Here is a 26,230-nt window from a genome sequence, read left to right on the forward strand (position 1 = left end):
TCTGAACAATTTAAGAAAAAGGGGGAAAGTGGCAGGAAGACTAAGGGCCAGAAGTCCCTCCACACACTCACTCCTTTCGGAGCCAGGGCAGATCCGGTGTTGGGGGGGGGGGCATGAGCACTACTTTAACCCATTTTTGCCTGGCCCACAGGTGCACACATTTGGTCCCTGTTTCGTATATGCAATGATGCTTAGAAATGGCTTAACTCCATAGCCCAGGCCAACTAAGGCAAGTAGACTTGGGCTCCTGGTTGAACTTTGGCCTCTGTGGCTGAGGTTTGCTGTGCAGTTAGACCTGAGTTCCTGCCCAGTCCTGGAGCGCAGATCTACCTGCCAGGGAGACCTGAGGCTCTCATTCCGCCTCTTCCAGGCATGTAGACCTGGGCTCCTGGCCATGCTTGGGCTGCTCCCCATCCCGGTGGGTACCCTTCCCCACTGGAACAGCAGTTTGGCGGGCAACACACCCATGGCCCCCCTTGGATCTGCCCCTGCTTGGAACAGGGCCAGGGCTGCTACCTGTTTCCTGGCCAGGCTATGCCTTGAACAGCAGGCAGACGTCAAGAGAGGTGCCCAGAGGTGCAGTGATGGAAAGACGCTCACAATACTAGGCGGAAAGGGGGCAACCCAAAGCCACCTTGCCTGGATAAGGGGCTCAGCCAGAGGACGTTGCCCGCCTCCTAAGGAAGATGGTCCGCTGCCCACTGGCGAATCTGAAGTAGAAGACCAGGAAGGGCAGCGTGGAGCAGAAGAAGAGGCCCACAGCCACCGCCAGGAAGATGGGCAGAGGGACCCACCGCAGCCAGGCGGCGGCCAGCAGCAGCACGGCCAGGACGACGCACAGGCAGCCCAGCACCTTTCTCCAACTCGCGCAGCAGAGGTCGCTGCCGGCCTGCGGGGAGCCGAGGCTGCTGCCCTCCGAGCCGCCGGCCCCGGCCCCGTCCGCGCCCTGGCCGTCATGCTCCGGCAGGGGGCGCTGGTGGGCAGGCCCGGGCGCCCAGCCGTGCCACGGCAGCAGGGTGGCCTGCAGGCACTTGGTGTTGGCGGGCAGGCTGTGCGCGCTGCCCCCGGGCAGAGCCGTGCGGTGGCTGCACAGCGGGCACCTGATGCTGGCGGCCCCGGCGCCGCCTCCAGTGGCCCAACCGCGGGCGGCGCGCAGCTGCAGCTGGCGCAGGCAGTGCAGGCAGAAGGTGTGCAGGCACTCCAGCAGCTTGGGCGCGTGGCGCTCCGCGTCGAAGAGGTTGTAGCAGATGCGGCACTCGCGCTCCTCGCAGCCGGCTGCGGGCGCCTCTGGGGCCAGGAGAAGGGCCGTGGAGGGCGAGGCTGCCCCGCAGGGCTCTTCTCGGCCGCTCTCCGCGTGCTGGGCGCCCTCCGTGGGGCCGCTGGGAGCCTCCTGTTCAGCCATGAGACGCTCCCCTGGGAGGGCTGCCTCCCACCCAGCCCCTGCTCTGGATCTGGGTGCTGAGCCTGGGGGGGGGGAGAGCCAAGCTCCAGCCGGGCCCCTTCCCCGCAGGGCGTTCCAGGGGCTGCCCCGGGAGCAGCTCGTCCGCAAGAGCGCCTGCTGCCCTTGCCCCTCTGCGCTTCTTGGCTCCGCTGGCCACTCCTTAGCCCAGCCCTGCCCGGCGCCTCCACTTGGATGGAACTTTCCAAGGACCAGCCTGCCGGTGATGTCATGCGCAGCATCACATCAACGCAGCAGCAGCAGCTCCTGGACCATTACTTCTGAACGGGATCAGCCCTGTGAGCTCATCACCCCAGAGACGTCGGAAGTGCGTCTTGGCCTTCAGTGGCCTCGTTTCTTCTTTGGGAAATAAGCAGTGGGATCCATATCCGTACTGGAATTGGGGGGGCGGGGATCTGATCCAGGTCTATCACCACCCATTTTTCCCAGGAGAGAAGCACCCATGGGAGTTTTCACTCCTGGTGCAAATTGCAGGCCAAGGGGGCAGTCTGGATCTCCGGTAGCAGGGGCAAAGAGAGGGTGAATGCCCCCATCCATCCATCCCACCACCGTGTTCCAGCCCCTATTATGTCACTTCACAAAATACAAACTTAACAACTCAGAACTAATAATACTTTGAAGATCAAAGTCTTAAGCCACAGGTGAACTGAGAATCTCATTAGCCTCTAGTACAGGGGTCTCCAAACCCCCGGGCCTGGGTTAGTTACTTAGTTTTTTTTTTTTTTTTGCTAATTTTTTTTTCTTAATGGGGGATATGAAGACTGGGGCTGGAGTGTGGAGAAAGAGGGGCTTTAATTCTTTGACCCATCTCCTGTTTGCGCCAGGAAGGTCTCAGTTATTCTATTGTCATAAAATGAGGACAACTTGTCACCTCATCATTCCAGTTAATTTGGCGATTCCCGCTAGCAAGGGGTAAAGCCTAGCCAAACATCTAGTCAAAAATGGATGAATGCTAACAGTTTATAACATAAATCATTTATTGATTTATTTTACTTATGTAAGCTGCTTTGTGAACTACTGTTGAAAACCAGTGCATTGTAATAATAATAATAATAATAAGTTTTGAACTAGATAAATTCCATGTTTCTGGTTATATTGCTGCCCACCTAAAACTTGCATTTCTCCTATTACCTGATTATGTTATGAAAAGATTCAAGGATATTGCATTGCTCTCACTAATTGGTCTCATGAATTTTTATTTTTTTTGTCTTAGAGAGCTCACCTTAGTAAGGTGAACACGAGTGGACCTTGAAGTGTGTGACCAGGGGCAGGCTGACTTGGTGGTCAAATGACTTGGTGTCCAATCCGATGGGCCTCTAGCACCAGTGCTGAGCTCCAGTGCTGGCACTGGGTGTCACAAATGGACAGTAAGGCACGCACACAACACCCAGGGAGGAGTGAGTACCAGCACCAGCCCAGTCCCAGTCGGTGCTGAACCCAGCACCAGATGGATGCTGCCCAGAGAGCCTCACGTGGCAGTGGTGGCCCTGGGAGCAGAAGAGAGGCACTGCAAAGCTAGGGGAAGGCAGGGCGGGGAAGGAACCGAGGCGGGAGGGGGTGAATATCCTCCATGTTGGACTCAAAAGCCCAACATAGAGTTTCTCTCACCTGCACTGGCATAATAGCTGACACAGACTTGAGAAGCCCCATTGCAGGGCTTGGGGCTTTCCCCAGGGAAAGGGGTCAAAAGTCTCCTTTCCTCGAGGAGACCTCCAGCAATGCCACTGGATGCAGCAGTAGCCTTTTTGGCACTGCTGTACCCGCTGGCAGCACCAGGGTTAGGATTGGACTGTTGGTCCAACTCGTCCTCCACATGTTCACCAAAGGCAAGGAGGGAATTGTCTGAAGAAGGGCTGGTGTTTCCATATTAGCTCATCCTTGCCCTCTTCTTTACTTTGAGCAGCGCCAAGGAATAGAATCCTAAAGAACCATCTTAATTCATGTGTTTCTGCCCAACAGCCGAGACCATCTGGGGAGGTTTTGGCTTGGGTTCCCTTGCCAGCTAAGGTATGGTTGGTGAGACAAAGGCTTTTCCAAGATCTGGAACGTTCTCCCCTGGGAAGCCCGTATGGCCCTATCATGGTTGTAGCCTTTAGGAAGGTGATGTAAAAAGTCCCATTCGGCCAGACTTATGGACTAGTGTGAGGGTGGATGGACTATTTTTGGATTGTATTGCCACTCTGTGAATTTTATTTTTGGAGTTATTTTTATTTCTGGCACTGAATGAATATAACTCTGCTCACTGTCTTTCCTGAATGTTCTTTATGAATAGAAAGTCAGTCTAGAAATGTTTATATAAATAACTTGAGAGTTAAAAGTATACCCACATGCATAAATGGATTCAAGGTTCATCTATTGTTGCTGTGAAAGAGTCCCTCAGTCCTGTAAGTTAACAGCTTAACATGAATAATTATTATTGTTATAATTAGTAGTAATATTCAATAGGACTAATTAATTAATATTTTAAATATGAAACAAAATATCTTTCAATATACAACTCTCCTTGCATATATAGTATCAAGTTTTGCACAATCACATGGAAGAGAGCACATGTAAAAATCTGACCAAAGAAATACAAAAAAGCTTTCACCAAAATTCTTACAAACTCAAAATATAGCAGTGAATCATATCAAGGAGGAAACATCAGTCTAAGTGCATTACAAAAGTGCAAATAGCATTAAGTTTACATGTCTACTGCCAACATCATATTGGCAGTGTCGATAGTCAATGGCCCTGACCTGTTCCTATTCCAGTGGTTCTCAAACTTTTTAGGGATCCAGAACTGGGACCCAGAATGATAATCTATTGGGATCTACTGGAAATAATGTCATCCACCTGGAAGTGATGCCATAGCCCAGGGTTGTCAAACTCATTTCATACCAAGGGCCGAACAGCATTCATGGTGCCTGCTGAGAGCCGTAAGTGATGTCATTAGGCAGGAAATGATATCATTAATCAGGTCATAACCAAAAATAAGCACTTTTTCTCACTTAGGAACTCATTAGCTGCAAATGACAGAAGAGAAAAAACACAAATCTTGATCATATTTCAAGTTATGGCAGAGCCCAATTTTCATGTGGGCTGCCTTTTCAGCAGTAACACCTCAACACTGCTTAGCAGCTGAGAGCCTGTGGGCTGGATAAAAAGCTTCCGTGGGCTGCATCTGGCCTCTGGGCCTTATGTTTGGCACCCCTGCCATAGCCAGAAGTGATATAATCAAGCAGGAAAATTTTTAACAACCCCCATATGACAAAATCAAATCAAGTAAGTAATTTAGGGTGCAATCTTAACCCACTTTCCAGCACCAGGGTAATGACAATGCAGCTCCAAAGTAACAGAACAAACATTCTTTTACCTTGAGGAGGCCTCCATGACGGCCACCCAACTGTAGGATGCAGCACTTGCCCCATTGGCCCAGCTATATCAGTGCAGGAAAGTTGGGTAAGATTTGGGCCTGAGTATATTAAAAGTTTACAAGAAGTATAAGATTAAAATTTATTTAAAATAAGGAACCAATAAAGAACACTCCTAGCCCTCCCAAGCAGTTGCTGATCTGAAATAATAATAATAATAATAATAATAATAATAATAATAATAATAATAATAATAATAAAATCCCCAGATATCCCAAAGGCTAAAATCGTATCCACACTTACCCGGGATTAAGCCCCACTGACTATCATTGTTCATACCATCCTATAAATGCTCCGGCTGCACTCAAGCCCAATCCAAGTCCCTCACTCCCTGAAAAGACATGGCATAGTCCCCCCCCCCCACCCTGTGGTCTAGGAGACTTCCCCAAATGGTTGCTGTCAGTGCACAAAGTGAACCAATCATCTCTTTCCCTTCTACCCATATCAGTCTCCCCTCTTCTTGGAGTTTTCTCTCTTCCCTTTCCACTTGCACCTATCTAATGTAATCTTATGTAATATCTAATGTCTTTTTGAAAGGGGAGACTGTCTGGAGCAGCAGAGCTGTGGGTTAAACCTAGGCACTCTAGCACACTGCTCTGCACCTCAATTCTGCCTTCAACACCCTGTTGCAAGGGGAGCTAAGTGTTGCTGGGTAAGGAGAGGGGTGGGTAAGGAGAGGGGTGGAGCAATCTAATAGTGTCATGGGGTGGCAGTGGAACTGACAGTGGGGCATCCCCACTGCCCTCTGTCAAGCTGCTGCCTCACCTCACCTCCTTTCATTAGGGTGCAGGTCATGCCTTCTTTCTGATATCTAGTCTTCTATGAGAAGGGAATTTTTATACATTTGGGGCAGTATTCCATCCTCCAATCATACACCTGTAGTCTGTGATACTATAAGTCCAGAAACAGTTTCACCACATGACCTGCTGGCCAGTAGACTCATGTAACTGAGCATAATCACGTATAATTAGAGCCAGTTCACACTCACATGTACGTACTATATTGGATTCCCAACAACCCAATCTGGGACTGAACTGGACTCCATTGAACAATACTGTAGTTGTCTTGAAAACATCACTGCTTTGAAAATTGTACCTACAGTATTAGATCTGTGATGGCTCCTTCACATATGAAAGTCACTACCTGATATTGTAAACACCCAGCAGGTGTTGGGTTTGGTTTTGGGTACTAAGGAATCGGCTGAACCATCACCATTGTAGCACCAAGTGATGACTTGCATATGTCCCACAGCTGATGTCTACTCATGTCTGCTTTTGGGAGGAAGGAATAGGGGAGGGATGGCCACCTTGGGTGCCCTTTGAAGAGGAAGGCAGGGTAAAAATAAAATACATAATTGGGTCCATCCACTAGTAGTTGCCATTTTGCAAGTGGTCACCATTTTTCCCCCTTAATGAACCTGATATACCATCATTCCAGGACTTGGGGGGGGGGGGTGGCACCTGCTGAACAGAGAACTGCCACTGCTGCCAAGATGCCCATAAATTGTAGGGCATTCAATGGAGAGAACTTGCCAAGAATCCCTTTTAAATCTGAAGCCTGTTCTGCACCCAAATCACAGCTTACACAGCACAAGCAGAACATTCATTTTGCCCATGTCAGCAGAGGTACAGTAATTTTCAATGGGGAGGTTCAGGCATTCATCAGAGAATAATCAATCCTGTGAAGTACATGTATGTCTGAGCTTTTGGTACAAACTCTCTTGTATACTCTTAATATATTGTCCCAGGTGTCCTTAAAAAAAAATACAACAATGCTTTGCCTGCTTCTAGCACTTGCCATTTCTTGCTTCCTCTGCACCAGAGATACTGGTGAAGTCACTGACAAAAGCCTAACTGATATCACTGGAGCTGGGTAGCAGCTAACACACTGACTAACTTGGGCTTAATTCAAACAAACTCATGAGGAAGGGAACCTTTTTTTGGCTGTATAGCTTCAGACTGTACGTAGATGTACATACAGTTAAGAGCTGGTTTACTTCAGTGGCTACACAAGTCTGAACTATAAATCAAGAACTCACTGGTTTGAATCGTGCCTCCTTAAGGCCAGTTCCAAGTGGAGTGTTTAGTCTGGGGTTGTCACATTTTGTTCACTTGCTGTTTATGGGGTGGGGGATGGGGACGGCGAATCCATGACACAGCACCATGATTCAATTGTTGTCCTGTATTGTGGTTGAAGGATCACATTTATTAAAATCTGACCTTTTTGAGAAAACAGCAGCCCAGAAGTGCAATGAGAGCATGTCTAGACATTCTTAGCAAGAAGGTTCCTTTCTTCTGAGAAGCACATGTCCAACAGACCACAGCAGATTCAACAGACCACAACAGAAACAGGGTTCCAATCCTATATGCACTGATTTGGGAGTTAGTCCCTTTCAACTCAATGGGGTTTACTTCAAAGTAGATATACACAGGATTACATGGAGGGGTAAAAGCCCCCCCCCCCATACCTACTGTGGTGTGGAAGGAACGTTGCAATTCTACATATGACAGTAAAGCTTGTGATCCTATACACACTTTCCTGGGAGTAAGCCCCACTGAACACAATATGGTTTACTTCTGAGTAGACCAGCATTCCTCAACCTTTGTCCCCCAATGCATCATTTCACATGGTCCACATATCAGAAGTACCAACAGAAGTAACTGCTGAGAACATCATCACCAGTTGCATCCAGGTTGGGAGGTGCAACATGACAAACACCAGTAAGAGGCTCAGGGTAGGAGGGTGGGCTTTTTCAAGTGCATGAAAACTGCACTGGAACTCTGCCTGCTGAGCTGAACCTCTGGCAGCCATTTGTTGCATCAAGGTCTTGTTGCTGGGTGGCAGGTATCTGGGAATATTGCGCGTACCACTGGAACCACCTTGCAAACTACCGGTGTTAAGTGTACCACCAGTTGGGAAATGCTGGAGTACACAAAGCATAGGATTGTGCTGTAAGTGGACCAGCTGGCAGTACAAAGAAGACTGACTGGAAGTGCCCTAGGAATATTCAGGGCCAAATCCTAGCCAACTTTCCATTGCTGATGTAGCCTTGCCAACAGGGCAGGTGCTGCAACCCGCAAAGTGGAGGGGAGTCACAGAGGCCTTCTCGGAGCTACATTGCAGCTGCATCAGCACTGGAAAGTTGGGTAGGATTGAGCCCTCACGTTTTAATTTAAAAAACAAAAAAATTATGACCAAGTGGCTAAATAACTTGTCCAAAGACCTAAAAGATGCAGCAGTCAAAGCTTTACCAAAAACAAAAATACTCAATTTCCAGCTCCAAATTCCACTTTATTGCTTTGAGGGTACTGTCAGTGACAGTGTCTTTTTCAGTTGCAGGTCTCATACATCTAACGCAGTGCTTTTCAACTTCTTTGCAGGGGTCAGAGCAACCCTGTGCAAAAGAGGGCTTGCATCCAATCCAATAATGGTACTGCCTTATCAAAACTCAGTTCTTGATATAATTCTGTACAGCCTCTTCTCACCGCCTTGCCCCGCAGCTCTGCTCAGGCTGCTACCTCACAGGGTTATTGTGAAGACACAAGAGGTAGGGGGAAGCAGGGTGGTTGGGGATGGGGTGGAGCAGATCAGGTCCTGGATCAGTGGTTGGTCCACAGTCTCATACTTTATTCGTTTGCTTGTTTGTCTATTTATTTGGGTCATGGCATGAAAAAGATTAAGGATCTAATGGAAAGTCTTGTCCCAGTGATTAGTAATTGCAAGCCACTTTGTCACATATGATGGTTTTATTTACAATCCACCTTTCTAGAACAATCTCACATGGCTATTATGATTTTTATTTTTTTATATCCCGTCTCTTTACCATGTATATAAAGTGGCATACAACAACAAGAATCATAACAAACAATATACAGTGAAATGCACAGAAAAGGAGGTAAAAACAAACAAAACCCCATTACAATGGAATCAATGAAAACAATATAAACAACAGTAGCAGCAGTGTGAAGATATAGGATTCTAAAATCAAACCCGTAGCAGCAATCATGGCAAAACAATTTGTATAACAGTTTTGGTCCCAGGACATGAACTAAGGGTGTGGACATTCTTGCTGAAGCTAAGAATATCTGAATGCGAACCTCCTTTCTGACTTGGGTTACACTGTCTAGAAGAACATCGTGGAAGAAAAGTGGGATATAATGTAATCAGTGAACACACTTCTTGAAAAAGAACAGCTTTCACTGCCTCTGTAAAGGCTGGGAATGATGGGACCAGGGGGACCTCTTTTTGGGAAGGTCCCAAATTGGGAAGCTATTTTATGTCTTGGGCACCTCCCAAGAAAGGCACATCTGACTTCATCACTGCTCACCATTAGATCATAACGGGTAAAAACCACGATCAGTGATGACCCAATTCTATACTTACTGACCACTGGTGGTGCTCCTCTTCTGCTGGCAAAGCAGTCAGCATCAGTTGGTAAAACACACTCCAAAAGCTCACTACTTAGCATGCTGCTGTGGACACTGGAAGAAAAGCCAGCCCCTTCTTACCCATGTTAGCAACTCTCCCTTCACCTGGCTGAGCAGGTAAGTCACTTGGATGGGAGACCGCCTGGGAATACCGGGTGCTGTAGGCTTATACCATAGTCTTTCAAGACTGAAGGTTGCCAACCTACCATTGGGAGAGGCATATGGAGGCCAAAACTGGGGAGGGAGGTGATGGGGGGTGGGTAGGTAGCAGCAGCTGCTGCCAAATCCTAGCCCCATTCCTGGTTCCAATCCCACAGCATGGGTCTACATGGATCTGTGCCACCTCTTTAGCTAGAACAGGACTGAGTAGACCGTCCTGCCCTGTGGAGGCATCAACAGAGGAGACCTCTGCAAAGGCCCCCCCACTGCTTGATGCAGCAGTCGCAGGGGACAACGACACAATAGCATTGGGCTCTAAGATGCATAAAAGAATGAGAGTCATGTCTGATCTTGCATTTCTTTACATGTGATTTAACAATGCATGCTTGGAAGCTTCAGACCACAGCATGCATCTTTGTCCTATGGACAGCAGTGTGAACTGTACAAAGATTCCCAGGAGCTCTGAGTGTTGTGGGTCTAATTCTCACCATCCACTTACACTTAGAAAGCACTAGCACAATGAAGGGAATAGTGATCGAAGAGGGTATTCAAGAGCTGCCTATTTGAATGAACGATCCCACATTCCTCCCTCCTCACAATCTCATCACATAAAGCCATGCATTTATTTCAGGCCAAAACAAACTGCACAAGATAGCATTGAACAGACATTAGGGATCTCCAGGATTTCTTTTCATTGGTCAGACAGCTCTGCAAAGGTTGGGAAGCAGTGCTTAAAAAGAGAAAAATAAGTCAGCCAGGGCTCATCTCTCTGAAAGCAGCACCTTCTACATCTTATCTCTGATCTGTGTCTTTCTCAGAGGATTGTTCTGATACAGCAAGGGGGAAAAAAAAAAACACTCTGCACATGCTTAAAGGCACACTCTTCATTCTGGAGCTGAATGTTGGCACAAACAAATAGATGTCAGGGCAAAGTAAGGCCTGATTCAAAATCAACCTTGGAGAAGAGGTCATTGGCATAGCACCTTTCTAAACCTTCCTTCCTGGGGTAAGGGCAAAGTCCTTCTTCCGTCTGTGTGTCTGTCCGTCTGTCCTCCCAGCAGGCAGCACCCAGGCTCTGAGCCCAATCCTATGCAGGTCTACTCAGAAGTAAGTCCCATCATAGACAATGGGGCTTACTCGCAGGAAAGTGTGGACAGGATTGCAGCCTCTATCCCTTGACAAGGGTTGGGGTTGCCACCTATTTTATCCAGCTGGGCTTCTGAGCCCAATCCTATGCGGGTCTACTCAGAAGTAAATCACATTATAGTCAGTGGAACTTAACTCGCAGGAAAGTGTGGATAGGATTGCAGCATTTAACCCCTGACTAGGGTTGGAGTTGCCACCTATTTTTTCCTGCTGGGCTTCTGAGCCCAAACCTATGCGGGTCTACTCAGAATTAAGTCCCATCATAGTCAATGGGACTTACTCGCAGGAAAGTGTGGACAGGATTGCAGCCTCTGTCCCTTGACGAGGGTTGGACTTGCCACCTATTTTTTCCAGCTGGGCTCCTGAGCCTTCAAGGGCAGACGGGGAGCGGTAGCCTGCAGGTCTCCATGCACGGGGACATCCTCCCTAGGAGAGGCTCCTGCCGTCGGCCCGGCTGTGGGGGGTGAGGCGCCCCGGGGACGCCTCCCTGGAAGTGCTGGCTGCCAGGGAGGGCAGGAAGACGGTCCCCGGCTGGCTCCTGAACCTGATGCGGTACATCACGAAGGGCATGGTGGAGAAGAAGAGCAGCGCGAGGGCCACCCCCAGGAAGATGGAGCCGCTGAGCCACTCCATCCAGGCGAAGACCAGCAGCACCATGGCCAGCGCGCAGAAGAGCGCGCACACGCAGCCCGCCTTCCTCCTCCAGCTCAGGCAGCACAGGTCCTCGCTGCTCGAGTCCCGCGAGCCCAGCCCGGCGGCGGGGGAGGCCCCCGCGCCGCTCGGAGCCGGCAGGGGGCGCTGGCGGGCGGGCCTGGGCACCTGCAGGAGCAGGCGCGGCGGCGGCGGCGGCGAGGAGCAGGACAGGCGGTCGCGGAGGAGCGGAGCCCAGCCGTTCAGCTGCAGCAGGATCGCCTCCACGCGCTTGGTGTTCACGGGCAGGCTGTGCGCGCTGCCCCCGGGCAGGGCCGTCCGGTGCCTGCACAGCGGGCAGCGGATGGAGGAGGCGGCCGCGGGGGCTCCGGAGCCCTGCTCCTCCTCCTCCTCTTCCTCGCCGTGGCCCCGGCTGCGGGGGGAGCGGGCGGCGCGCAGGTGCAGCTGGCGCAGGCACTGCAGGCAGAAGGTGTGCAGGCACTCCAGCAGCTTGGGCGCGTGGCGCTCCAGGTCGAAGAGGTTGTAGCAGATGCTGCACTCGTACTCCTCGTAGCTGCTGCCGGGGGACTCCGCGGCCAAGGCTGGGGCGCCGGGCGAGGAGGAGGGGGCGTCCCCACCGGCAGGCCCTCCGCGGGTCCCGCTCACAGCCTCCGCCTGCCCCTGGCCTCCCGCGATGCTGCTGCGGGCGCCCTCGCCAGCGCTGGGGTCCTGCTCAGCCATCGACCCTCCCGCCCACACCTCTTCCCCGCCTTGCTCTATCCGTGGGGGGTGCCTGTCCCTCCCCTACTCCCTTCAGGGCATTCCTGGCGCTGCTGCGCCAGGCTCTTGGCAGGGGCCGCTGCCCGCAAGAGTGCGTGCTTCCTTCCCGGGCCGCTGCCTCCCCGGCCGGCTCCACGCCCCTCCGGCTCCTTCCCCCTGGCCGCCGGCTTCCCTTCGGCGGGCCTTTCCCGCGATGAGCCTGCTGATGATGTCACGCGGGGTTCCAGTTCCCATCAAGCCAGCACGAGGCTGGCCGCGGCCCCAGCCAGGAAAGGATCCCCCTCCCGAAGGTCTCATTGCGCCCGGGAGGAGGAGGAAGAGGAAGAGGAGGAGGACCGCAAGTTAAAGCCATAGAAACGGGAAGGCCGGGCTGTCTGCTGTCTCCCTGGTTCTGCAGGCGCTCTGGGGCTGGAGGTGGGAGGGGTTTCTAGCCCCTACCATCACCAAGGCCGGGAGCTCCGCCCATCATAAAATTAGGACGCTTTTAGTCCAAGCCTAGGCATGTCTACTCAGGAGTAAGTCCCTTTATAGTCAATAGGGCTTACTCCCAAGGTAATGTGCATAGGATTGTAGCCTGTCTCGCCTGCAGCAGGACATTCGACCTGGAGAATTCACTTCCTAAGACTGGCAAGATGCCCTCAAGGCTGGAAGGACTGCAGCAGCTGAGATATTTCCTTTGAACTGCGGAGATCTGCGGAGATCCTGATTATATATATAATTTTTCCATTTCTTCTCTTACAGCAGTGTTTCTCAAACTTTTAGCACCAGGACCCACTTTTTAGAATGAGAATCTGTCAGGACCAACCAAAAATGATGTCATGGCCAGAAGTGACATCATCAAGCAGGAAATTTTTAACAATCCTGGGCTGCAATCCTATCCACACTTACCCAGGAGTAAGTCCCATTGACTATCATTGTTAAAAGCATATACGTTGAAGCCTGTTACAAGTACAGATCTATCACATTTCACCAAATGCAGTCACATACCAGGGTAGCATCAATTCTAAGAGATTAAAAATGAAATATTGAAATGAATGCGGACCCACCTGAAATGGGCTCATGACTCACAGTTTGAGGAAACACTGACTTAAGGACATTGCAGGGAATTCTCACCTTTGCACAGGTAAGTATGACTTCATCTGGTTGAGAATGGATAGCATACAGGCAGAACATATACCAGGATGCGCTCACTGCTGTCATCACTGTGAAAGTGCTTTCATCACCATGCAAGGGGTGTCTCACCACAGCGTGCAAGGGGCCCCTCCCCTTTGGAGCCATTCCAGGCAGGGGGGAGCAAAATGGAGGTGAACACCTGGCTCTGGAGGAGGAGAGGCACTCCGCAATGAGACTCCCCACAAAACTTAGTGCTTTGCACCCCCTCTGGCTATGCCACTGCATTGTAGCATCACCCATTTGTTGCTGTTCTATATTGGCCAGGTTGTTCACTTTCATGGTGCTATATTCCGACTGCTTTATGGGGCACTCCCAAGTACAGGTTCGTATGACATACCCCACTGTGTGCACCTGTAGAGATAGGGGGGAGGTGCCCTGATGCCACTACCTCAACTGCCCTATGGTAGGTGCAAAATCAGTAGACTGAGCTGCCAGCACAGACGGAGACTGTCTTTGGCAGCTTCCCTCCCACCTACATTGAGAATTCTACCAAAGCCCAGTCAGTAGTGTATAGTGCAGCATACCAAGGATGGGGCAGTGGGTGCAGTCCACCCAGGGCGCAGGCAATAAGGGGGACATTGTCTTCCAGCTGAAGTAGGAACTTAATGCTTTGTCTGCCTGCAAGAGGGTCAGAGGAGCATCTCTGTAATCCCTCTTTTGCTGGCACTGACACTGACTGACACTGTGAAGGAAGGCAAGGTAGAGCCCCTCCCCCTCCCCACTCTTTGGAGGAGGGTTTAGCAACCTTGTCTGTGCACTGGGTGTCTGCCTCAGGAACAGAAAAAGTGCATATATGCCACTTTTCATGCCACACCAACCACTTATAGGCACAGAGCGAAGTAGGTGGAGCTTTGCTGTCTTTCTCTTCCCACCTCTTTTGTGACCAACATCTGCCTTCTTGGACTTTGAATATATAGCCCGGTATGGACTGGGGCAAGGCTCTCACTGAGTTCATCACACAGACAGGTGAACAGTTAAATATCCTTGACACACACACACACACACACACACACACACACACACACACACACACACACACACCCGTGTGTAAGTAATATAAGGAGAATCAAACAAGTAGGCTTGGGAAATTGCTTGGATGTTGGCAACGCCCAGGTGCAGAGCTTAATAAAAATTCAAGCAATTACAGGCAAACATAAAATGAAAATATGAAATGAAATGGAAACAGCTCCCTAATTTATCCAACTCTCACTGTTCCCTTGGCATCAACTGTTACCCTGCACATGCCCAATCTCGTCTGATGTCAGAAGCTAAGCAGGATCAGGCCTGGTTAGTACTTGGATGGGAGACCACTTGGGAATACCGGATGCTGTAGGCTTATACCATAGTCTTTCGAGACTGAAGGTTGCCAACCAACCACTGTTCCCTTACTTACTCCAGAATCAACTTGAAGATTCCATCTCTCCTCTTTGATCCCCAGGAAGTAGGTGAGAGCTTGGGTGCACACTGCTGGAAGCTCTCCAGGAGCCAAGCCAGAACACACCCAAGCATCTTTCTGCTTGACCTTGCATTAACCTAGATTTGATTATGTCATTGATCCAGCTTGCTGGATGGATTTACAATCACCTGGTCAGGTGCACCTGGATGCCCAGTGAGCTGGTACATTTTAATCCCAGCAGGTGAACTGGCTGGTTGGACCCAGACAAAGAAGATGGTGAACCTACAAACCAGCCTTCTTGGCCACATGATTTTTCTGATTTCAGAGTGCCCCAAGGAGGCCTCTTTCCTAGTGAACCTGCAGCTTTCCTTAGGGAGAGGCTTTTCTTAGGGGGGGGGGAACAGAAGAGCAGGGGAGCTCAATCATTACAGCACCTCCACAAAGGAAAAAGAGATAAGAATCATGTTGACATATTGACTTGCAGTTCTTTTTGCTGTTTCTCCTATCTCCCCCCCTGCCCAAACAAAATGAAATGTCAAGTGCAAGATGGAGTGACTGACCCTCCCTGTTCCCCCCTTTCCATGCAAATAATAGAAATATGAGTACTAATTTTCTGGACACAGACTGAACAACCTGACCCCGGATAACCAGTGGGGAAAGCACAGGACCCAAAGAAGGAGGGTCCAAAGAGGTGGAGAAGGAGGTAGAGTGATAGAACTGCTGAACTCTAAGATCTTGCCAGGGTAGGAGCCCGACAGAGGCAGGGAGCAGGTGGCAAGAAGACCCAGCCTGGGCAAGAGGGTTCTCTGTGCAGGGTCCTGCCACCCGTGTACCATGTGGAGAACATATTCACTAATATATTGTTACTTACATATATTGTGTATTGTGTGACTGTACTCCTCCAAGAGTACAGTAAAGAGGACCTCTAACCCTGTCAACTCAACAGGAAATGAAAAGACATTGAAAGGGGTACACAAGTACAGAAATGCACAGGTGTGGTATTACCTGGCACAGCTGTGTACATGGTGCTGGGTGCATGCCAGGAGAGTGTGACTCGGGCCAGTCATGTACTGATGGCAAGGAAGTCATGTGCTGAAACAGTTGTGGATTTGCGCTGTTGGCAAGAATGTATCAGTTTCAATAGCCCTTTGGATTAAAGGTCAAACTTTGATACATTGGAGCAATTACCCTCCCCTCCCCACCCATGGCTGATTTCTGAGAAGTTTCGCTTGGAAAATTCCACACCTTGCTTTGACAGCCATTCAGACTTGTAAACAAGGCCACAAACTGAGAGCTTCCTGATTTTGCAGGAAACATGACTATTTGTGGTTACAAAAGGAGTGCTTTCGGTCTTGGCTTCCTTCAACAATTTCACTAGAAACCCAGTTATGAGCTGTATGCTAATTGATGCCCAGAACTTCAGAGCAATGAACTCCCCTGTTGCACCACTCTGAACATAATAGGAGGAAATCATCAAAGGTCATCAAGAAATAAAAGACTGATTCGAGATGAGAACCCTACAATTGCTTTCATGCTTTCTTAGGTGGCATTTCTCTATGAACAGTTTGATCACAAATCCCTTGTGTGCACACTCTCCTCCATTCTATGCCAAGTGTGCCTCATTGAGGCTCCATCAAACATATCCATTCCCTACATGACCCAAGAACTGCTGTGCTAGCAGTATCAAGGATACATACCAGACCACTCTCTTTGTTTCCAAGCCTTCTCCTTTCTTGCATCCTTTTCTCCTAAGCACCTTCCAAAAATCCTTCCCTTGGGAATGTAATCTTGGGGTCCCTTGCCTTGCTTCTCTCAAATTGTTTGAGACTATTACCTGGTACTTTCTGGGTTTGCTTATCAAAGTCTTTTACCCTTCAATGAATCAGGAGATTCTTGTGTGTTGGCAAACTGCCCTCCCCAAGTGAGCCTTATCCCAGCAGGTACAGATGGGCAACCCTGGCCAATTGTTCCCTGACAATCTTTTTATTTGAACTGTAATATGTGATGTTTGTTTGCACGTATACAGGTGACATTTCAGAAGAGCAAAAGCTCCTGTGCTTATGAGAGTTTAAGCCTTAAACTTAAGCCTTAAACAGTGGTTCTCAAACTGCCGGTCAGGACCCATTAGGTGGGTTGTGAGTCCATTTCAGGTGGGTCCCCATTCATTTCATTTCAATGTGCATTTTATTTTTAATACTATTTTTGGAAGGGTTAGGAGGGTTCTTCTTTATTTTAAATAAATTTCTAAACTTTTGATTTACTTAATTAGATTTTGTTGTATGGTAGGTGTTTAAAATTTTCCTGCTTGGTGATGTCACTTTTGGCCATGACATAACTACCAGGCTAATTACATCAGTTCTGGTGGGTCCCAAGGAAGGTTCAAGGTATAAAATTTGAGGTCATAGACCCCCATGTGTCTGTTGGTCCATGTGCTTAGTTCTTTTACTTGTTCCTTTTACCTACCAGCACTATATCAGGCATCCCCACTTCACCTGCTACCCAAGCACCACTGTGCCTTTCTCACCTTCTTCCCCATTTCCCTACTGAGTGCAACCGAGAAGCCACTGCTGTAGCACCTGCTGGGCACCCATCTTTGGTGAGCCACCTCCCAACTTATCCCTTCCCTTGCTTCCCTGGAACCAGCTATGGTACTTCCTAGTCCCTGGGCTTGTTTTTCAAGCCCTTCCCTGCTTTCTTGTCCCACTGTGAACCAGGAAATTACTTGGTCTTGGCAACCTAGCCCCTCAGTTCCTGCAATGTTTCAAACTAGCAGGTACGGATAGGTAACCTTGGTTGTTGACAAGCAGGGTGACTAACCCACAAAATCCCCCCTATTGTTGTGCAGTCATATTCATGAAAAGTTTAATGCTTCTGGCAATGTGTGCGGGAACCAAGTGCAAGTGGCCAGTGGCATGACTCAGTGGAGTGGAATACAAAAGAAGGAAACAAGGCTAAAGATGCAACAATAGAAAATTTTTTACTGTGAGGATGATAATACAATAGCAGGGAGGAAACTGAATTGAAATGAAATGCAATATATTCACTAGTCAGTCACACAACTAGGCCTTGAATGTATTGCATAACCTTCTCTATAGGCAATAGTTTTTAAGACAACTTCACTTGAGGTGTAGCTGCACCTGTAACATGAGACCTGGGATGAGAATTCATATTGATTTCATATCCCTGTCCACTTTTGTAGTTGTAGAGATGATCAGAGCTGGGCACCAATTCAGTCTCAGCCTGGAGTTCATTGCTTGGAAGGAGATCTGCATGGCTCTGTTGGAGACTTCAGCAACCAGCCACTGGCAAAGAACCATCATGCCCTGTGACATACAGATGAAACAAACAGACTTGGCAGCTTTAGAAGCACTCACATGAAAGCAAATATTGCTCTCAGAGGAGTCCTAAAATTATGTAGAACAGTGGTTCCCAAACTTTTCTGCACTGTGACCCACTTTTAAAAACGATACTGTATTGGGACTAAACACTATTGTTTTTATGAGACTTAAACAGTAAAAGATAAATAATATATTTATTGCAAGTAAAAATATATTTTTATTTATTAACAAAAAGCTCAATCCTTTTCGCTTAATGAAGCAGCCCTAATGAACTTTTATGAATACTCTTCTTCCTTTCCCATCTCTCCCCAGAAAAATAAACAAATGAAATCATCTAAGCTTTTTTTTTTATTCTTTATTAGAATGCATCAACTACAACACATTTATTTCTCTAACAGCCCAATCCTAGGCTGCTCTTCCACCGGTGCTGCAGCTCTAGTGCAGGTGGTGCATGTCACAAATGCGCTGTGAGGGAAGGAGGCCACCCCAACCCTCCAAAAGGCTTGTAAGGCCCTCTGAAGTCCAAAAAACATGAGCTTAGGACATGAGCTCTATCTGCTAGAAGGACATACATACACATATACATACAGTATACATATACTGTATATACACACACGCACATATAAAACTTCTATTGTCACTTGACTGTTACAAGTATACATGTTTAAGAGTTCAGGCTATGTATCCAAAGACTGGTCTTAGTTAGTCACTTATCACTGTGCTTCATATGTAAAATGGGCCCACTGTTCTCTAAAATGATCTGAAATCAACATAAGGCACATATTTCTTGACTGTATTTTTCTTATGCTGTGTCGCTTTCTTCTTCACTACGCTTGTGATTGGGTGCAATTGGCCTGGAGCAACTGCCTCCACACTGGCCCGACGCAACTGCTCTCAGCATGAGGGCGACAGTTTGACCTCTCGCGTTAGCTAAGGGATGAGGGCTTCCTCCATTGCTTGCTGTTTCACGTCTGTGATGCAGTAGTGGCAGCAAAGGCTGGCCTTGCTCTGTGCAAGGCCTTTATAGGCCATGAGCTATTGCGAGACCTTCATTCAATCATATAAGTTCATCTTTAATATAGTCATTTATGTAAACTTATGTAAATTTATTCGAATTTTAAATGTAAATTAATTCTCCCTCCCCCCCCGGCCCCTGACACAGTGTCAGAGAGACAGTGTGGCCCTCCTGCCAAAAACTTTGGACACCCCTGCTCTACACACTTGCACTCTCTCTTCCCCCCCCTTCCCTGCCAGAAGCACCAAGCCCTCTTCTGTGCATGAAAAAAGTTGCAAAAAGGGCTTCAAATCACCCCCAAATGATGTCATAGTAGACAAAAAGAGGACAGGTTTGGAAAAAACGCTGGGGGGGGGGGCAAACCGCTGGATCAGAAGGGGCAAAGCCCCCTTGCCACCCCTAGCTACGGCCCTGGTCCTCCTTCTTCCCGAGGAGCCCTTTTGGAACTGCAGATAGTACAACAACAAGAAAGCAAAACGATGATCACAATAATGGAAAAAGGCACGAGAAAGGGTTCGGTGTTGAGGCGACGGTACACGGACACCCCGACGGAGACCAGAGCCAGCGCGCACAGGATCAGCGAGGAGCAAGCCCTCGCGCACAGCCCGCAGGAGCACTTTTCCTCCTCCTCCTCTCTGGAGCCGCTCTGTGCCGCCAGGGGGCGCTCAGGGGAGCGCGCCAAGGACTCCGAAGGCGGCGGCGGCTCTGGAGATCGCGGGGACCCCTTGGCCAGCTTGGTGTTGAGCAGCAGGTTCTGGGCGTCGCCGCCGGGCAGGAGCGTGAGGTGCCTGCACAGCGGGCAGGGGATGCTGTCCGCTTGGCCCCCTTTTGCGCCCCCGGCCTGGGCGGAAGCGCTGCGCAGGTGCAGCTGGCGCAGGCAGTGCAGGCAGAAGGTGTGCAGGCACTCCAGCAGCTTCGGCACGTGGCGCTCCAGGTCGAAGCAGTTCCTGCAGATGGGACACTCCGGCTCCTCGGAGCGGGCAGGGGGCTCTCCCGGGGGCGGGGCGGCGTCTGGCTTCCATCCTGCGCCTCCCGCCTCCTCCTGCCAGCTGCCTCCCTGCGCTGCTTCCCAAGGCTGGACCATCATCATCATCGAAGGCTGGGCCATCGTCATCGCGCGCTCTCTCCAGGAGGGGCAGCCCCCCAAAGCCCGGCTGGCCTCCCCGCCTTTGCCTTTGCTCAGTGGCAGCCGGGAAGGGAAGGAGGGAGGACAGCCTGGGGGAAGGGGATCCTCCGCGACTGAAGCCCGCCGAGCTTCTCCCCTGCGCTGGCAGGATCACCGGGCTCCGCTGGTGGTTCCTCTTGCCCCTCGCTCCGTCCTCAGGCTGCCCAGAAAGCAGCCCCCCAAACCACCGCGTCCTGGTCCTTCTCCTGCTAGCTTTTATCTCACGTTGTCCTCAGTGGTGGGAAGAGGAGGCGCTTCTCTCGCCCCTTCCCCTACAAGGGTTTCTGTTTCCCTGCGCTCCTACGTCACCGGGTGGGAGATTCTTCAGAACTGAACCGGACGGCATCAGGGAGCGCTCGGAGGGCAGGCTTGGGCTTCCTGGCAGTGACAGCACTAGGGCTTGCATCACTGGTGAGGGAGGCCAGCACGTCACCCCATGACGGACTTCCTTCCATGCAGTGGGCGGGGCAACGCTCCAGGCTGTGGGTGTGCTGGTGCACCATTGCCCACACTGGTTTTTTGGGCTATACCTGTGTTACTCAAACTGTGGGTTGAGATCCACTAGGTGGGTTCCCATTCATTTCAATATTGTATTTTTTCATCTGTCAGACTTGATGCTACCATGGTATGTGACTGCAGTTGGGGAAATGTTACATATCTGTACTTATAACAGGCCACTACATGGGACTTACTCCTGGGTAAGTGTGGGTAGGATTGCAGCCTAGGATTTTTAAAACTCTGTTTGATGGTGTCACTCCCAGTCATGACATCACTTCTGGTGGGTCCTGAGAGATTCTCATTTTAAAAACTGGGTCCCAGTGCTAAAAGTTTGAGAACCACTGGGCTATATCATTGGATAGAATAGAGATATTTCAACAGGGTTTGTTTTATTGAACTCTGCATTAAATTACTCATCAAAGATATAGAACATGATCGTATTATTCAAAAATACCAATATTTTAACCATTTTGGCTTGTACTGGTGTGTCACCCCCCTCCCGTATGCATCACCTGGTGTGGCCCACACACCCCTAGCGATGCCACAGCTTCCAAGATCTTCCATGCTTTGTTACTCATCCGAAAGCCAATCGCCTTCAGCCAGGAGGTGGCAAACAGTAGCTGCAGTGTAAAGCATCTCTTGATTTCTCTGCTTTGCCTTTTGCTGAAGTCAGGTTGCCATAATGTAGCCTGTTGCAACATGGTACATGCACGAGCATGTGGTGGGCTACATTGGTAGAAGCTCAAATCCACAGGGGAACGCTGCCTTATTAGCCTAGCAGCATGTGGAGTTAAGGCTGCAAAATGGTAACTTGTAACTTCTCCCAAGAAGTAGTGGATCAGTCCAGAAACCCCTTCCCATGAAGCCAGCCTGTGACCTGTGAGAATAGGCCAGAACAACAATTTTCAGCCTTTTTCATTTCATGGCACACTGACAAGGTGTAAATTGTCAAGGCACACCATCAGCTTTTAGACAAATGACAAGGCACACCATGCTGCAGGTGGGGGCCTCACATCCCCCAGCAGCCATATTGGTAAAGGACCCTTCCCCAAACTCCTGCAGCACACCCATTTACCATTCATGCCACACCAATGTGCTGCAACGCACTGGTTGAAAACAAGAGCCAATGACAGACTTTTACAGCAAAGTGCACCTCCTTACTGTTTGAAATACTGGGTGCTAGAGAAACTGGACAGAGATCTCAAAACACCTGGCTCTTTCTGAATCCAGATCAGTACCTCTCACCCAGTGTACAACTGGCTAGTCTTTGTGAGTAGGAGATGGTGACTCCGGGTGGGGGTGGGAATTGAGCCTAGCTTGCTGAATAAAATCTTTGCAGAACAGTCTGTCTCTTTAGTATCAAACAATAAAGTGCCTTTTATTTGTTATCACTACAGGTGTGATTTTTCAGTGATAAGGAAATAAAAACAAATAATACCACTTTCTGCACTTCAAAAAACCAAAACACCAGAAATCTACCCACCATTTCCTAACACCTAATAGTGATTCGATGTGAGTCATAAACATTAAAGCTGCTCAGGAAAGAAAGCTGTCAGAATGGTGCAGTTCGGCTTCTCAGGGCAAGGTGACCAGGTACAAAGGGGGAATGAGTGCCTCTACCTTTAACCATTGTATAGAAGAGGGGATTTGGGCAGGTTCAGCTCAACATGGAAGGTTTAAAAAGATGCACCTGCCAAAATTCCCTCTTCTACAAAATGATTAAAGGTAGAGGCACTCTCTTCTCCATTGTGTCTGGTCCCCTGGGGAAAGACAAAAGGCACAGTTCAGCAGAGATGGAAAGCTCAGGCAGGCCTTCAAGACAGAGGTAGATTTGAAACAGACGGACTACTGGGAACAGCTTCCAAGAGATAGGAAGTTGCAGTGTCCCTAAAAGAAGAATGTAGAGGATGTAATGAAGCTGAGGGAAAGATAGGGCAGAGGAGGGGAAATAACTCTGGGTCAATAAGGGCCTAACAGGCCTCTGAAGAAGCCTCATACTTCTTCAAGGTAAGGGCAGGAAATTTTTTGCTGGGAAAGGAGTGTGTTACAGCAATGGTTCTCAGACTGGTGGATCACAACCCACCAGTTTGTGGAAAGCGTCCCCTGTTTATTTAAGGGGCGGGGAAGGGGAGAGGCAGCAACACAATCCCCAGGATTGCATCACTAAGGGAAGGCGAGGGTGTAATTCCAAGCTGCTGGAGGCTCCAAGAGGTGTGGGGAGCCCCACACATCTCTCCATAGGGCTCTCCGATGCTTGGAACAATGCAAAATCAGTGGGCGCAAAGCACTTCCTCTTTGCATCACAACCAGGAAGTGCTTTGCGCCTGCTTATTTCTCAACATTCCAAGCATTGGGGAGCCCTGCAGAGGGCTGTGCGGTGCTCCCTGCACCTCCGGAGACTGCAGCAGCCCTGAATTAGTAAAAGTAAGTGAAAGCACACACCACCTTGCCCCCTTAGTGACACAATCCTGGAGATCACGTCACTGCTCTCACCTTTCCCCTGCAAAGACCTACTTAGGGAGTAAATCTCCCTAAATGTTTGAGAACCACTGTGTTAGAGCACTGGTTCCCAACCTGGGGGTTGGGACTCCCAAGGGGATAGCATGCCAATTTTCAGGGGGTTATGGAGAGGTCAGTAGAGCTCTGAAAGACAAGAGCTTAAGAACATGGTTGGTGAGAACATGTGGTGGGAGAGTGAGAGCCTGAGTGTTAGCGGTTGTTCTTAGAGCAATTGTTTGGTGATTAATATACTATTGCTAGACCTCCATTCCAATGCCTTTCCTGTGTGCCCCTCCACACTAGTCATCAACTTAATTTTATTCTATTCATGCATCCTTCTGTTGTCATCCAGAAATTAATTTGGTGCTGTGTATTGCTGCAGTGTGTTAGGACCACAAAATGTTGCCCCCAGGCCTAATATCGTAACTAGGAGTAGGGCTGTCCACTTTTGGCAAGAAGGAAGGCAAGGGAGCCATAGAGGACTGGAGGGTTGTAGACCAGGAAACCAAGGAGCTCTAGGGTTGCCATGATATAGGCTGTGGTGTATCAATATCATTTGGCACCCGCAACCAGGGCTGCTCACAAGCCACCCTCTTTGGACACCACTTTGTATGCCACACTTGATGCAGTTACAGAAGAAGGTGAATGAGCTCACAAGTACAACAGTATGTCCCCATGTTGTAAACATTTTTACTTGTGGAATTCCTTGGGCAGATATTAAAGTCATGGAAGCCTGCTGGGAAGAAAGGCACTGGTGCCAGTAAGGAAATGATTCCCTTCCTTCCCTTCTCGTTGGCAATTCCTTCCAAGGGCAATCTCACTTTCTAGGGCAAAGGTTGCTGCTCTTTTCTTGCAGGCAGGCTTCCGACTGTAGCAGCTGTATCAGAAGCTCAACATAGCTTTCCCTCTGATGTAAAAACCATTTCTGGGTGAATATCTGCTTGTTGTGCCTCTATTAAAAGGCACAGCAGCAGTACCAGAAAAAAGTAGCAGTTTTGGCCAGAATTGCGGTCTGTCAAACCAAAGTCTGGAAACTGAGTATTTGTGGCACAGAAAATGCAGCAATGGAAACACTTCACCTTATGCTTTTCTGCTCTCCTTAGAGCTCCTTATGCACATGGGTTCCACCAGCTTGTACACTGGTTCCCAACCTGTGGTCCACAAGTGGTCCACAAGGCCCTGAGAAGTGGCCCACAAGGTCTCAGGGGGAAAAAAATGGAGCACCTTCTATTACTTCCAGCATCTGCCAAACGAGCACTCCCTCACAGACCACCAGAGCAAACTGCCTGCAGTGGCAGCCCACACTTAAATGTCAACTGTGGCCATGGGTAGTCCCTTCTCAGCCCTCTCTCATAGTCTGTGGGAGAGTGGGAGAGTGCTCACTCCGGAGATGCTTCCTCAGAGACCACTACAGAGGGAGGTGAATGGACCCCCCACAGCCACAGCCAGCAAATTTTCTCTATATGTAATAAATCTAATAAATCTCTAATACTGTAAATCTTCTGTAATTATTACCAATTTAATTGTATTATTTGTGTGCAGCTGGGGTGGGGGTTGCATGTGGTCCACAACGATTCCAATTTCTGTGTCAGTGGTCTGCTGGGTCCTAAAGGTTGGGAACCACTGAGCTAGAAGGATATACACATACATGTAAAACTTACATGTTGCTACTTGACTGTTATTTGTGTTTAAGAGTTCAGGCTATGAATCCAAAGACTGATCTTGGTTAATCACTTATTACGTGCCTCCTCTGTAAAATGGGCCCATTATCCTCTAAAACAGGGGTGTCCAAAGTTTTTGGCAGGAGGGCCACATTATCTCTCTGACACCGTGTTGGGGGCCGAATTAATTTACATTTCAAATTTGAATAAATTTACATAAATGAATATATTAAAGATGAACTTATATGAATGAATGAAGGTCTTGCAGTAGTTCAAGGCCTATAAAAGGCCTTGCACAAAGCAAGGCTGCCCTTTCCTTTCCTGCTGCTACTGCATCACAGACGTTAAACAACAAGCAGTGGAGGGAGCCCTCATCCCACAGCTCACTCGAGAGCCAAACAGTTGCCCTCACGCTGAGAGCAGTTGCATCGGGCCAGTGTGGGCTCCAACAAATCTCCCGAGGGCCAGAGGCTCATTGGAGGCTAGGGGCTCCCTGAGGGCCACATAGAGAGGCCTTGAGGGCCGCAAGTGGCCCCCGGGCCGGGGTTTGGGCACCCCTGCTCTAAAATGATCTGAAATCAACATAAGGCACATATTTCTTGGCTGTATTTTGTCATTCTGCGGTACATCACTTTCTTCTTCACTACGCTTGTGATCTGGTGCAACCGACTTCCATGCACTCTCAGTCCCCACAGTCTCCAGTTGTCATACCTCAGTCCACTGGGCACCCGCCCCACCCACTTTGTACGTGTCCACCCCAGGAGAGCCCTGGTGCTGCACTGACAGACCAAGGCTGGTCACCACCAAAATGGTAGTGCCACCCACTAGAGACAACTCCTCCTCTGCCAGTCCTGTTAGGCGCAGATACTGAAAAATAACATCAGAAAGAAACCGATACTTAAAACTATAAAAACTGGCAAGATATCAAAATTTCCGATCGAACCGAAGTAGATGGCCGCGCCGGCTGTGCTCACGCCCCCCAAGCACAGGATCACCGAAAAGCAAGCCTTCAAGCACAGCCAACGGGAGCGCTCTTCTTCCTCCTCCTCTCGGGCAGTCATGGCAGGAGTCGGGCAGGCGCCGCTCTGTCCCGCCAGGGGGCGCTCAGGGGAAGGCGCCCAGGTCTCCAAAGGCAGCTGCGGACGCGGGGACCGTGGGCACGCCTTGGCCAGCTTGGTGTTGAGCGGCAGGTTCTGGGCACCGCCACCCGGCAGGACCGTGAGGTGCCTGCACAGCGGGCAGGGGATGCTGCTGGCGTGCCTGCTCCCAGTCCAGTGGGAAGCTCTGCGCAGGTGCAGCTGGCGCAGGCAGTGCAGGCAGAAGGTGTGCAGGCACTCCAGCAGCTTCGGCACGTGGCGCTCCAGGTCGAAGCAGTTCCTGCAGATCGGGCACTCCGGCTCCTCGGAGCGGGCAGGGGGCGCTCCCGGGGGCGGGGCGGCGTCCGGTCTCCCCCCAGCGCCTCCCGCCTTCT

At 49.6% G+C, this 26,230-nt stretch overlaps 2 protein-coding genes across 2 annotated transcripts; both read right to left on the reverse strand.

Annotated features, from left to right (window-relative positions):
• Positions 1 to 652: 652 nt before the first annotated feature.
• LOC136645272 (RING finger protein 228-like) lies at positions 653 to 1,402 on the reverse strand. The gene has a single exon (XM_066621509.1). The coding sequence runs from the start codon at positions 1,400 to 1,402 to the stop codon at positions 653 to 655; it is 750 nt and encodes a 249-aa protein (XP_066477606.1).
• A 17,937-nt stretch (positions 1,403 to 19,339) lies between these two features.
• LOC136645273 (RING finger protein 228-like) lies at positions 19,340 to 20,050 on the reverse strand. The gene has a single exon (XM_066621510.1). The coding sequence runs from the start codon at positions 20,048 to 20,050 to the stop codon at positions 19,340 to 19,342; it is 711 nt and encodes a 236-aa protein (XP_066477607.1).
• Between the last annotated feature and the right edge of the window lie 6,180 nt (positions 20,051 to 26,230).

This window comes from Tiliqua scincoides, chromosome 3 (genome assembly GCF_035046505.1).
Source record: "Tiliqua scincoides isolate rTilSci1 chromosome 3, rTilSci1.hap2, whole genome shotgun sequence".
NCBI classification, from domain to species: domain Eukaryota; kingdom Metazoa; phylum Chordata; class Lepidosauria; order Squamata; family Scincidae; genus Tiliqua; species Tiliqua scincoides.